Raw genomic sequence first — 14,045 nt, 5'->3', positions numbered from 1 at the left:
TACTCTCTTAATCTCCATGAAATGAAATCACCTTTGACATTAACTGTATTTTCTTTCTGCACATGTTTTAATGTGAAGTGGAACTGCTTGCCTGCCTGGGTAATGATTACCTGGGCGTTTTACCATGATTTCTAACTCACATTCCAAGATCAGAACTGAGGCAGCCACACAATAAGATTGTTGTGATTTTAATAGAAACATTAATAGAGTTCCAAATCTGTTCTGGAAAGGTGAAGAGAGCAAGAATGCTCACCCTACTTACCAGAGAGAGTTTTGGCGATAGGTTTGGGTGTGTGGCCCCTAGCTTTAAGATGTAAGATGGTAGGAAGGGAAATTGAAAGTTTTGTTTTGTCCCTTAGCTAAAAGTTGAGCACTCCAATTACTTGGAGAAGTTATTTTGTCCTCATCCACATCCTGAAAGGTAGGAATCATACAGGATCTTATGGAAGCCAGTACTGCTCCTAGGCTGGAGGACACCCACAGTTTACTGTGTGTTCAAAAGTTGTTGTATATGGCTTTTCATTTACAAGCTGAGGACAAAAAAGCAAATCCGTGAAGACATTTTGGCCAAAAAGATTTCTCACTTTTTAATTGTAATATGTAGTGCCTTTTTTAAATCTCATTAACTTCTTCTCTTAAATTGAGTTGAGTAGAAGTAATCACCAAATAAAATTAATGTCTGCAAAGCTAGATTCATTAAAGTTGATGAGAGCCTCTTCGTGAGCACCCTCATTTCAGAAGAACTTACATAAAAATAAAATTATTAGAGTAGGCTACAAATCATTCTTGTTCCGTAGTAAAAGCAAGTCTTTTAATGTGTTTTATTTAGTAACATTGTGTTAATTATGGTCATTCACGTTTATCTCAATAACTTGAAAGAAATTAAACAGTTTTTATTGTTTTGGAAGTTAAATTTTCACTGATACAGCCATCTTATACAGAATTTCAGTTAAGGGCAGCCCAGGTGGCTCAGCGGTTTAGCGCTGCCTTCAGCCCAGGGCTTGATCCTGGAGACCCGGGATTGAGTCCCACGACAGGCTTCCTGCATGGAGCCTGCTTCTCCCTCTGCCTGTGTCTCTGCCTCTCTCTGTGTGTGTGTCTCTCATGAATAAATAAATATTTAAAAAAAATTTTTTTTCAATTAAGATTTGTATCTAACATCAAGATCTATATAATGACTTAATTTATGGAAGTTCTCTGGGTTTTTTAATTCCTTAATTCTTAATATTTAGTATTACAGAGTTAAATTGCATAGAGCAAAGCTGGAATATAATTAATGGGTGGGTTATTTAAGATATAATGTAAATCTAACTATCAATTAAGCAGCTTTGAAACTGAGGAATTAATTCTACCTACACGTGGACTTCTACAGGGTCTAGGAGTTTCTCGTGGGCGATTGATAATTAATTGATAATAATCATAGGTTGTTATTTAAGGTTTAAAGGAGTTTTTTGTGTTAATTTTAGATACACTTAATTATTTTGAGAGTGTTAAACATTTTTTTAAAAAGGACTTTTATTTATTCATGAGAGACACAGAAATAGACCTAGGCAGAGGGAGAAGCAGGCTCCCTGCAGGGAGCCTGATGTGAGACTCCATCCCGGGACCCCAGGATCACGACCTGAGTGGAAGGCAAACACTCAACCACTGAGCCACCTAGGTGCCACTTTGTGAGTGTTAGACCTAGCAGATTTCCAGTGATGATGGAGGCCTCGTGAGTGTGCTTCATCTGTGAACTTGATGTGGCCATGAGCCCTCAGCAGCTGACCTTATAGTAAATACACTGTCTGTTTAACCTGTGCTGTTTTCTCTTTCAGACGGGGAACCGGTGCTTTTAAATCCAGAGTGGGACTGCCTGCACCTGCTCCTGTTATCAATAGCAAATACGGACTCAGAGAGACAGATAAACGCTTAAATAGGCTTAAAAAGTTAGGTGACAGCAGCAAAAACTCAGACAGTCAATCTGTCAGCTCTAACACTGATGCAGATACCACTCAGGAAAAAAACAATGCAAGTAAGTAAGGGAGATTGATAAGCATCTATCTTCTTTTTTTAATTATTATTTTTAAAGTATTTTTACACAATGATCTTTCTAAAGTGTGCTTCACTTCAGTAGTTTTGATCTTTTAAAAATTGAGAGAAGCTCTGGGACTCGTGTGCTTCAGCAGCACTGCAAGGTTCTAGAAACGATCTGAGCACAAAAGCAGTCTGTATCCTGCCTCCAGATTCAGTCCTGTACTCTAGACTGAACTGTCTGCTTTTCTTGAATTCCTGGTAACTGGATATTACATTCTTCATCATGTGTTCCAGGGTCGTCCTATGTTTGAGAGAAACATTTTCAAGGTGTTAGTTTGACTGTCATGATGGCGGTAGGTCCTACAGGAAGACGAAGGACTGGGTAGAGGCGTAGAGGCACGTACGTGTCCGTGCGCCAAGCTGGTCCGTTAGCACGCATGATGCGAACTTGGGCAGTTCATAGCTCTGGCCTCAAGGCTTCTGCCTTTTTACTGCTTGCTTGCCCTTTGCAAACTGAACTGAGCCCATTCACCAAACCACCAGTTACCAGACTCAGAATTGTGATAGAGGAGCGTTTCAAATGTCGCTGTACTGTGACGTGGTGCGTTAGCCACCACTGAAAGGAGCAAGAGAGGTGCAAAGAAGAAGCCAGCATTAAGATGCCAGTTGTGCGTGGGGGCAAGACCGTATGGAAACTGGAAACAGAGAGAATGGAGAATAAAGAGGCAAGAAAGCGAAGCAAGCCTAGCCGGGCAAAAGGAAACGCGTCATGTTTGTGGAACTTTGAAGTCCTGGGACCATGCTCATGGCTGCCGTTTCCTCTGGGTAACACCAGTTTCCTCTCATTGCCACTAAAGCTGTAGGCTTTTTAGTCTGACTTGTTTCTGACAGGAATAAAGCCTCAAGGTTTTGACTCAGTGATCCCTAGGGGTTCCTGTTCTGGCATGCCAAGTGTCTGTAGGTACTTGGTAGCACCTCTGTGCCTTCTGGAGTCGGGTTGTTTGAGGCTCCTCTCCCCATCTTCAGATGTTTGCAGCCCAGCGTGGATGCACCCTTCCCCTGCAGAAAACCCTGGAGAGAAGGGAAGGCTTGTCCTGTGATGGCCACTGTCACTGCCGTGAATTCCTGCATCCGCCTGCTGCTGGAGGGTCAGAGTCCAGGTGTAACCCCCATAGTGGAAGAGCAGTACTGTGTTCCTATTCCAGTCTTTAATGTCCCAGGTGAACAGAGAGAGCAGTTAGCCCGTCATTCACTGTTGACTGTTGGTTCTAATAATAAATGGAACATAATCAACGTTTTGTTTTCGGAGTCTGGTTCCTTGGTGAAACTGGAGACTTGTGAAGCCTGGTTTAGAAATATGTGCATGAAACACTACAGAGCGCGGACACGGCCACCACGCTGCCCACACCGGATGGCTCTGTGACACGGGGGGCGTTAACTCTATTCCTACTGTATACATACTGAACTCAGTACACCACGGAGTCTAAAAGAGCATAATATAGGTAGTTTCTGGAAGCATACTGACTGCTGTGGGACCATCTAGGAAATGTTTATTAGTAAACCAAATACTTAAAAGCCTTCTAGTTGTTGAAGAGATACAGAGATGAATGAGACACAGGTTCCTCCCTCAGGGAGCTTACGCTTTAGCTCCAGGATACAACAAGTACACAATGACGCCGAGCAGACTATAAATGCCATTTGAGCTGTGGTCTCAGCATGACTGAGTAGAAATGCAGCACTTCCCCGTGACTGCTGATGGGAGGGGGCTGACTTTGTTCAAATTACCTTTCTGCAGAATGATGGTTTTGAGTACTTGGGTTGGTTGTAGCTAACTTTGAGGGGCCATGTGTGAGTTGACAGATGCAACTCCATACTCTGGAGGAGCAGACTGCCCTACACTAGGTCACTTTCACAGCAGTGTTCTTTCAAGTTCCCACAGGTATTCTTTCAGACGGTATTTCTTTCAGTGTCTGTCTTGACCATACACTTCTACCGGTTTTTAAGAAAGACTTTTTCAAATTGCAGCAGGAAGCAAAGCCAGAGCTGCCTGAGCCTGTCCTAAAGGAGGCGGCCTACTTGTTGTTTATGGACTCAGGGTCCTTTCTCCGTGTGCAGCTGCCATCCTTATTCTGCAGTTTGTTTAGAGTTCACCTGGCAGAGAACTTTCTTTGAACAGCTTATGTGTTCTTTTTAAGGAAACATTTCTGCTTAGGAGAAAAATTATTTCTTCTGCACAGATTCTTTTTTTGAAAAGTGTCTCAAGAGCCACAAGTTGACTGTTGGCTTTAGCATCTGGAAAGAGGAAACAACAAGAAATCCATTTTCACAAATTCAGTCCACAAACTTGAATTATAATGCATTTTAGAAGATTGTGGCTTTTTAGGCCTCTCACGCCTCGATGGCTAGGCCACACATACCCCCATAGTGCTGTGATACGGGGTGTGGGTCGTGACAGTGCCACGAGTCAGTGTGAGACCCAGAAGACCAGGCCAGTGGAATAGGTTTATCTTAACTCTGGAGCGCCTGTCCTAGATATAGTGGACTGGGTCACCCACTTCTCACTCTCAACTGTCAGACTTCTCTGTTGATCCGAATACTCTCTGCTGATGAGCCTACAGGCTGCTTCAGAGTCCTTTCCAACACCCTGCTCCAGGCAGCCACTGCCAGTATGTGTTGGTCACGTGAGATGGAAGATGCTTATTGTGCCTGACAAACTTGAAGTGAACTCTTTAAAGTCTTATTCAGGGTTTACTGGATCTTCAACTTCTGAAGATGCCAGGCTGTGGATGGCCCTCACACTCCCTTGGTTCACGTTGATAGAGTGCATTTCCAGGACTTCTCCAGTACAGAACCCAGCCCGAGTGTGCGGGAAGCTTTGATGTTGTTTTGCTGTTCTTATATCTGGCTGTAATTCTTGATACCCACACAGGGCTGCCTTGCAATTTGGAGGACACCCTGAAATGATGGTGATGGCCATGCCGTGGGCCCTCTACCCAGGAGTTGGGACCCACACTGTAACTCTGTGGCCTACTTAATACAGTGGATCTTAAGCCACAGACCTCCGTCCAAATCGCACCTCTTCCACTTACCAGGTGGACGATCTTAGACATGCTCGTCCATACGAGCTTGGTGGTCACATGGATTTAATAGCACTTACTACAAAGAATGCATCTTAGGATTGAGATCATAACTGGTTTGTCTATTTTGCATAGCACCAGTACATAATAATTGCTAAAAATAAAATTACTGTCTTAGGTAATGCACTGGGGGTTTGTCCCCACCGCTAGGCCAGAGAGTCGCCTATGTGTGGCAGTACTGGGACCCGCGGAGCCGCAATACCTGATCTCCACTTTGTCAAAATCCTCAGTCTCTTGACAGACTTCCATTAGCTTGTGTTGTGGCTACTGTCTTCCTTCTCTAGCCTACCATCACTGTCAGCCTGAACACCCAGAGGACTGGGTAAACCATCTGGTAGAGAAGAGCCCTTGGGCACCCTTGGGGCTCCCATCTTAGTCACATTGCTCACATGTCTCCTCCCCAGCCTGTCTGTGTCTTTTCTGACCTTTGACTTAATGAACTTACCTCTTAGCTGGGCTTTTGTTGAGATACTGTTTTTAAAATGAGACTAGACCAATACATGAACATACGAAAGTGAGATCTCTATAGAAGTAATACATAGCATCAAATACAGTTTATTTTGTGCTGTTTAGAACACAAACACAAGTGCTTTGTCAGTGGTTCACTGTAGTCAGCTAACAATGAATCTGTTGGAAGCAGGGGTGGATTCAGAATCACCATAAAATGAGACTCGCCTAATAGATTAAAATACAAGCTGGAGTAAGGAGAATTTCAGGTGCTCTGAGAATACAGAGGAAGGGTGACCTGTCATTTGTAAAACGTCGCAAAGGCTCCCTGAGCAAAGCATTTCCTAAGCTGAGTCTTAAAGGGGATGGGGGGTTGGCCAAGTAAAGCATGTTGAGAGCAGAGGGAATTCATAAATGGAGCTGTAGGGACGAGAGTAGGGCCCAAATAAGTAAAGTACATCATGGCTGGAGTAGAGGGTGGAAAAGAGAGATGACCATTGTTTAAAATTAGGGGTTTATTCATAGGGCATTAAGTTATTGAAAGTTTTAAAGCCTGCCAGTGACATGTTATACTAGGACGATCATTCTGGGCACATGGTAGACAACAGGATGTTGGGGAAGCAATGGGAGAGATGAGAAAAGGTAGGGGTGTTGTTGCCATGGTTCAGGCTGGGGAGTGTGAACCAAGATAAGTAGATGGCCACAGGGGTGCTGCAGGAGTGGAATCCACGGGGACATTATGGCTAATTGGGTGAGGCGGTCAGGGAAAGCAAGAGTCCTGGAGTCGCCTCACTATCTGCTTGGGCAGCTGGGCAGATGGTGGTGTTACTGAGCAGGATGGAGAACTTAGAAGGAGAAGCAGCTGTGAAGCTTGATGGTGAGTTCAGTTTGGTCATGTGGAGTGTGAGGAGTCCATCCTCAGTAAGATCTAGATGCTAGCGGTGTCTGGCAATATGCATCTGTAATCTAGGAGAGAGGCTAGAGAAAGTGATTCGGGAGCTGCCAGTGCTTCAGTTGCAAGAGCCATATGGGGGAAGGGGATAGATGCTTATCACCCAGAGAATGAACGTAGTTTCCAAAGGGGCTAGGACAGCAGAGGCCCGGCGAGCGCAGTTGAAGGGGCAGATGGAAGGACAGGGGAGTGTGCTCCTGTGGGCAGCCAACGGGACGGGTTTTCAAGGAAGAAAGTGGTTAGTAGTGTCACATTCTGCAGAGAAAGAAGAAGGGGAAGAACTGGAAAGTGCTTGCTGGATTTCATGCCAAGAAGGTCTTCCAAGACTGGCAAAGGTTGTCTCCATAGAAGGACAGGCTGGATCCAAATTGCAGGGGATTGTGGCCAAGCATTTGGTGTATATGTTTTCATTGTGAAGGGGCGATTGCATGTACAAAATGAGAACAGAATGGCCAAAGGAATAGTAAGGCCAAGAACCACCAAGTTTGGTCCTTGAAGAGCCAAAGGACTTCACAGCCATATTTGAGAAAGCCAAGTACGGGACCCTGACATGCATTTACATCAACAAGCACATCTCCTCAGTCTACCTTGTAGGAAGCCTTGTAAGCATAAAGAGGTCCTTTAACAAAAGAATGCCCTATGTAGCCTTGTATTTTAAAAAATAATTTCTAGCTGTTCTATTTAATTCCAATTCATGCTACATCAGTTGAATGACATCCAAACCATGACTCCTACTATTCTAAAAATAAGTGGCTGTTTTGGGGTGGTAGCCCACATGGATAAATAAGCACATTCTTGGTCTGATTGGGGGATCTCATTCCTGGGAATTGTGCTGGTTTGGGTACCCCAAAGCCATTTATGAGACACCTTTCTTGAGTACAGAGCCTTCTATTCTTGGTGGTTTGATATTTTTGCAATGCTTTAATGCATTCTTGCTCTTCTCTCCCAATAAAAACTAACTAATGGTAACTTACTTGCTTAGCCATGCAGAAGGAACACCAGTCGCCCTGGCAACCCTTGGGCATGTAGTTAACAACAGTCTTTGTTGGGCAGCGTGCTGGATTTACCCATAGTTGCTTTTTACTCTCGCTGTTTTCTTGTGAGAAGTGGGAATTATTAGTTTGGTCATCCCAGCTTCCCTAGTGAATGACTGAAGGGTAGTTTGATAGGAAGAGGTTTTCAGGTAGGGTCTGAGGGGACCTATAAGTAATTGAGAAATTACTGTAAAACACTATCATACATAGGTCCAAAATACAAATGGAGAGAAAAATACAAAGGCAGCAGAAAGTCCGTGGTAAGGTTAGAAGCTCACCATGGAAGCAGCTTAAACTTGAGTCACCTGTAAACCTTTTGAGAATCTGATCACCTGTCATGTTGGTCCTCAGCTGGCTGTTCCCAGTAGGGTCATCACAGCCTTTCTGTATGCTTGTCCAGAGGAAGGTAGATCCCCTTCTGTCCCAAGAGTGTAACTCTAGTAGCATGCTTCTTCCTGCCTTAGTTTGATGTTGGTAGCAGGCGTTCCCCGGAGGAATGGGGCCAAGCAAGTTCTGCCTTGGAAATCTGCTGGTCCTCACGGAGTTGGAGGGAGAACTTTGTGTAGTGAAGTTCGTTGTTGAAAAACAATATATGGTTCTTAGGGTCTCTCTTGTTTGTTTGAAACCATTGTGAGGGGCAGCCCCTGTGGCGCAGCGGTTTAACACCGCCTGCAGCCCAGGGCGTGATCCTGGAGACCCAGGATCGAGTCCCACATCAGGCTCTCTGTGTGATGCCTGCTTCTCCCTCTGCCTGTGTCTCTGCCTCTCTCTCTTTCTGTCTCTATGAATAAATAAATAAAATCTTAAAAAAGAAAAAAAAAGAAACCATTGTGATAATAGAATGTGTCCGTTAGAGCTCATTAATAATGTATTTCTGTTCTATATTACTGGTCGAGTGTTATACTTCCTTTGAGTTAATGAGTAATGGATTTTAGAAAGCCATTTTAAATGATGTTAAGAATTTGTGAAAGAAAATCTTATTTTTCCTCATTTACTTCAAATCTTTTATGTGGTAAAATACTTGGGAAGATGACTCAGGAAAAGAAATTCTTTCTGTGGACAAGTACTGTGATAGATTGTGGACAGGCTCGGAGTGGAACCCCGGACCTTGCTGTGTGAAACACACAGATGCTCTGTAACTCGGAGGCAGCAGTTGGGAAGTTAAGGAAAGTAGTGTGGGGGTGCTCGCGTGCCAGCGGAGATGGAACGGGGTCTGTCCTGCACGTGCTGGTAGTATCTGAACATTTCGTAGCTGACAGGTGTGGGCACTGTTTTGTTGAGCACTCCTGTGTTACCACGGCTGATTTTCATCCTTTTTTTTTCTCCTTAATTTACAGCTCCTAACCGAAAATCTTCAGTTGGTGTGAAAAAGAACAGCAAGAGCAGAACATTAACAAGGCAATCTATGTCAAGAATTCCAGCTTCTTCCAACTCTACCTCATCTAAGCTAACTCATATAAATAATTCCAGGGTACCAAAGAAACTGAAAAAGCCTGCAAAGCCTTTACTTTCAAAGATAAAATTAAGAAATCATTGCAAACGGCTGGAGCAAAAGAGTGCTTCGAGAAAACTCGAGATGGGGAACTTAGTACTTAAAGAGCCCAAAGTAGTTCTGTATAAAAACTTACCCATTAAAAAAGACAAGGAGCCAGAGGGACCAGCTCAAGCCACAGCAGCTAGTGGGTGCTTAACTAGACACGCGGCGAGAGAGCACAGACAGAGCTCCGGCCGGGGCGCCCCGCCGCTCGGGGATGGCGTCCCCTGCACCTACACCACCAGGCGCTCGACCAGGACAAGGATGAACCCGAAGGAGCCTTCTGACATCAAGCTAGAACCAAATACGTTGGACGGCTATACAAGCAGCGTGACAGAACCTTGCCCGGACGGTGGCGAGCAGCCAACTCCCGTGGCACAGGAAGAAGACCCGGCTCATGGAACTGCACAAAAGGGGGAAGCAAAGTGTCCAAGGAGTGACAGTGGTTTGTCCAAGAAGAAATCGCGACAAGGAAAACTTGTGAAACAGGTGGCCAAGGCCGAGGAGGCCGCTGTAGGGCAGGAGTCCCCTGGGGAAGCCAGTGTGGCACCGGAGGTGCTGGGGCCCCACTGCGAGCCGGGCGAGCACAGCGCCTCGGAGGCCACACCGGGAAGCTACCCAGACTGGGCTCCCAGTCCATCACCCGGTGGCGGTTCAGTCGTGACGTCTGACAGCTTCAAAACAAAAGATGGCTTCAGAACTGCAAAAAGTAAAAAGAAGAGGCGGATCACAAGGTATGATGCCCAGTTGATCTTGGAGAATAACTCTGGGATTCCCAAATTGACTCTTCGTAGGCGTCACGATAGCAGCAGCAAGACAAACGACCAAGAGAATGATGGGATGAATTCTTCAAAAATAAGCATCAAGTTAAGTAAAGACCATGAAAATGATAATAATCTGTATGTAGCAAAGCTCAATAATGGGTTTAACTCAGGGTCAGGCAGCAGCTCCACAAAACTAAAGATCCAGCTGAAGCGGGATGAGGAAGGTCGGGGGCCGTACACAGAGGGGCTTCACGAGAACGGGGTGTGCTGCAGCGACCCTCTCTCGCTGCTGGAGTCCCGCATGGAAGTGGATGACTACAGCCAGTATGAGGAGGAGAGCACAGATGAGCCCTCCTCTTCGGAGGGCGACGAGGAGGACGAGGACTACGAGGAGGACTTCGAGGATGACTTTATTCCTCTTCCTCCGGCCAAGCGCTTGCGGCTGATCGTTGGGAAGGACTCCATAGATATTGACATTTCTTCCCGGAGGAGAGAAGACCAGTCTTTGAGGCTCAATGCATAAGCTCTTGGTCTCAGTTTGGTCTGGGAAACCTACTTAAATAAAAACAAATTCCAGTTATTCCTCACCCGAGACGTTCTAGCGGCCGCACTTCCCTTCTCTCTTTACTTAGCAGCGTCATACTGTAGAAAGTGTACAGCGCACTGACTCTCCCTAAGTCTGATTTGTGCAAATTTTTATTGTACTTTTTAAATAGCCTTCTTATGTGCAATTCTGAGTTAGAGGGAAAGCCCCATTGTAAAATAAAGGCTCAAGCAAAATTGTACAGTGATAAGCAACTTTCCACACAGGACGTTGAAAACAATAATGTGGCTACACAATTTTCTTTTCTTTTTTTTAAACTAAGAGCATCAACTGGCTCTTTAATATATGACTAAACAATAATTTAAAACAAATCATAGTAGCAGCATATTAAGGTTTTCTAGTATATGCTAATATCACCAGCAATGATCTTTGGCTTTTTGATTTATTTGCTAAATGTCTCCCCCTCGGAGTTTTGTCAGTTTCACACTGTTTGCTGGCCCAGGTGTACTATTTGTGGCCTTGCCTAAAAAGAGCAAACCATCAATTAGGAGTCGAATTGGTTACTTTAAAAAAAAAAAAAAAGTACAATTACACGCGTGACCGCTAACTTTTCAGTACATTATATGTACGAGGATAGCAGTGTGCAGGATGAGTTCCAATACAGCGTATTTATTGCTTGTCATGTAAATTAAAGACCTTGTATTTAACACTTTTCAATCCTTTTAGATAAAATTGTTCTTTGCAAGAATGATTGGTGCTTATTTTTTCAAAACTTTGCTGTGAACAATGTGATGACAACAAGCAACATTTATCTAATGAACTACAGCTCTCTTAATTTGGGTCTTCAAGGTTTCTGTTGCACTTGTAAAATGCTACAAGGAATATTAAAAACTCTATTCACTTTAACTTATAATAGTTTATGAAATAAAAACAGTCACAGCTTTTGTTCTGTGGTAACCTATAAAAATGTTTGTCTTTGAAATTCAGTGTAAAGAACTGAAAACAATGTATATGTTGTAAATATTTGTGTGTTGTGAGAAATTTTTGTCATAAGAAATTAAAAGAACTTACCAGGAAGGTTTTTAAGTTTAGAAATATTCATGCCAATAAAATAGGAAATTATAAAATATATAGTTTTAAGCACTGCATCAGTGGGAGTTCTTGGCTTATGTTTATGTATGAAACTATCAAAGATTTTTTGACTATATTATCAGTTAAATGAAAAGAGGAGTCAGATTTAATTTGTTTTTTTGAAGCACTTTGAAAAGAGAAATTAATTTTAAGTAACTTAATGAGCAAATTTTTGATTACTACTTTATGTTCAATACCAACCTTTCATTTGTCTGGATTATTTTACAAATCATTGGACAAAGAATTTGGGAATATAAATCTGTAGCAGGTGTTTGACACCAGTGGGTCTCTTTATTTCTGGGAAATGTGTACATGTGCTTTCAGATATACAGTGTTCCTGAGTAAAATCAATTTAGGGGATTCGTGTAGTGTCTATAGAAAAGTTAGCCCATGTCTTAAAATATTACAAGGAATCTGCCTGTAATGAAAAGTCCAGTGGAGAAAACCTCAATGCTTACTGTTATTTCTAGGTGATTCCTCCCGGTTTCCAGGTTCCGGGGACACTCTTTAGATTGAGGCCCACAAAACGGTTGCTGTTAGGTTCCACGTAGAAATGAGTAACATTCATAAAAGTGTTTGCCATGTAGAATTTTGTTTCTCCTCACGTCCTTTAGGGAGGTCTCTTGTGGTCCAAGTCGCCCCGTTACTGTCTGTCCCACGCAGGGCAGCCCCTCAGGTAGTGGCGTGGAGGCGGGCGCAGACCCCCCGGCCCACGGCACCCCCACCCGGCTCCGCCGGCGCCCCCCAGGGTCTGTCCCCAGGCCCTCGAGACCGCGCGGCCAAGGAAGGTCTGGAAAGCGCCAGAGAGCGGTGGCCCCCCTCCAGCCTCGTCTTAGTGTGGTGGTCTCGGCAGAGGTGCAGAGCCCGCGTCTCAGGCCGCCTCCCGGGATGCCAGCAACAGCCATTTCAGGAATTCCCATGGAAAGGAAAAAGTCACAAAATACCACATTTCCCACGTTTCTCCATTTCTCAGCTGAAGTTTAGTAACTTATTTATGTTCGTTTTAACTGTATCGCGGCCTCGTCTTTTGGAGGCCGACACTCCCGTGGGCCCGAGCGGCGGCCCCCCCTCGGGAGTTCGGGGTGCACAAGCGCTGCAGGGAAACCGGGTAGGGCCCCCGGAGCTGCGTAGACTGCACCGCGTGGAGTGGCAACATCCACACGCGGGCGACCGCTCAGAAGAGGTTGTGTCCAATACAACTTTGAGCTTGAGCTTATGCAATGATTCGTAAAGATTTTGGCATTGTACGAATTAGGAAATGATCATAAAAGTACATGTAAAGTATTCAATTTTCAATCATTTTTCAAATTACTGTCTTAAATTGTTTTGCCGAGTTGTAATACTTTTGAGATACAATGTATTCCTTGTACTGAAAGAATGAAAAAAAGGACTTTTTCAGCATTTGAGGTAAGTTCTTTAACGTTTCATTAAAAACATTTTTTACAAATATTTTGTACATGCACTTGCAGTATTGAGGTTAATCATTTTAATAAATTCGGAAATTAAAACAATTTGGCCAGTGTTCGCTGTATCTGCAAAGAAGCGATCAGAGGGGTGACTTTCTCCACGAGGTTTTCATTTCAAGATGAATTTGTAAGGTCAAAGGTTTGGGAGCTGTCCAGTTACCTGCAAGTGTGGAGTTGCCTGCACCCCAGCCTCTGGCCTCCGTTTGCTTCCGGGGCCACTCCGTTTAGAAACCAGAGGAAAGGGCAGCCTTGGTGGCTCAGCAGTTTAGCGTCGCCTTCAGCCCAGGGCGTGATCCTAGAGACCCGGGATCGGGATCGGATCCCACATCGGGCTCCCTGCGTGGAGCCTGCTTCTCCCTCTGCCTGTGTCTCTGCACCGCCCCCTCATAAATAAATAAAATCTTTAAAAAAAAAAAAAGGGAAAGCACTCCTCGTGCCCTGGGGAGGCCCCTCTCAAACCTCACTGCCCTCCAGCCCCACACTTGTGCAACTCCTGAGTACTCAGTTTCTTCCCTCGCTTGATGGAACAAAACTGGCCTATCTAGAGGCTGGCATGACTCCTCTGTCCTGGTTACTGTAGCGAGGCCCAGTTGAGGGAAGAAGTAGGCCTGGCCTCGGGTCGGGGTCAAGGAGCTGCCCTGGCACCCCCCTAGACCGCCTCTCCGCAATGCCCGACGTCACTGGAAGCTTGTGTGAGCCCGTCCTGTCCTGGCGAGGCAGGCAGGGCAGGTGGCGCAGGCTGGGCTGGCAGCACCAGCTGGATGCCCAGTGCCTGGAAAGGCTGCAGAGCTGGCGCACCCCTAGGTGCTCAAGCCTGGTGTCTGGGCTCAGGCCATCTCCCTGAAACAAGTTCTCCCGTCCGCGACCCAGTGGCAGCTAGCCCTGGTGTGACTCCGTTCCTCGAGCGCCAGCTCCGGCACGGGCAGGCACCCGGTGCTTGCTGGGAGCCGCGGGCCCTAGTGTAGCCCCGGGGTCTGGTGAGCGCGACCCAGGCAGGAGGGGACGGGAAGCCTCGGCAGC

At 45.2% G+C, this 14,045-nt stretch overlaps 1 protein-coding gene across 7 annotated transcripts in view; it reads left to right on the top strand.

Moving 5' to 3' along the window:
* KMT5B (lysine methyltransferase 5B) overlaps positions 1-13,070 on the top strand; it is a 55,805-nt gene extending 42,735 nt beyond the window's left edge. For 6 of the 7 annotated variants that reach the window (XM_077862650.1, XM_077862647.1, XM_077862648.1 and 3 more), the window contains 2 exons: positions 1,818-2,014; positions 8,924-13,070. In XM_077862650.1, the coding sequence (XP_077718776.1) occupies positions 1,818-2,014; positions 8,924-10,407 (1,681 nt within the window). In that variant the 3' untranslated portion in view covers positions 10,408-13,070. Of the gene's footprint in view, positions 1-1,817; positions 2,015-2,310; positions 3,310-8,923 lie in introns of those variants that run through there. The other variant, XM_077862652.1, reaches the window with a different exon arrangement.
* Positions 13,071-14,045: the final 975 nt, after the last annotated feature.

The sequence above is a fragment of the Canis aureus genome, chromosome 21 (assembly GCF_053574225.1).
Source record: "Canis aureus isolate CA01 chromosome 21, VMU_Caureus_v.1.0, whole genome shotgun sequence".
NCBI lineage: Eukaryota > Metazoa > Chordata > Mammalia > Carnivora > Canidae > Canis > Canis aureus.
Note: the sequence above shows the minus strand (reverse complement) of the source record. Positions and strands in the feature narration are given on the sequence as shown.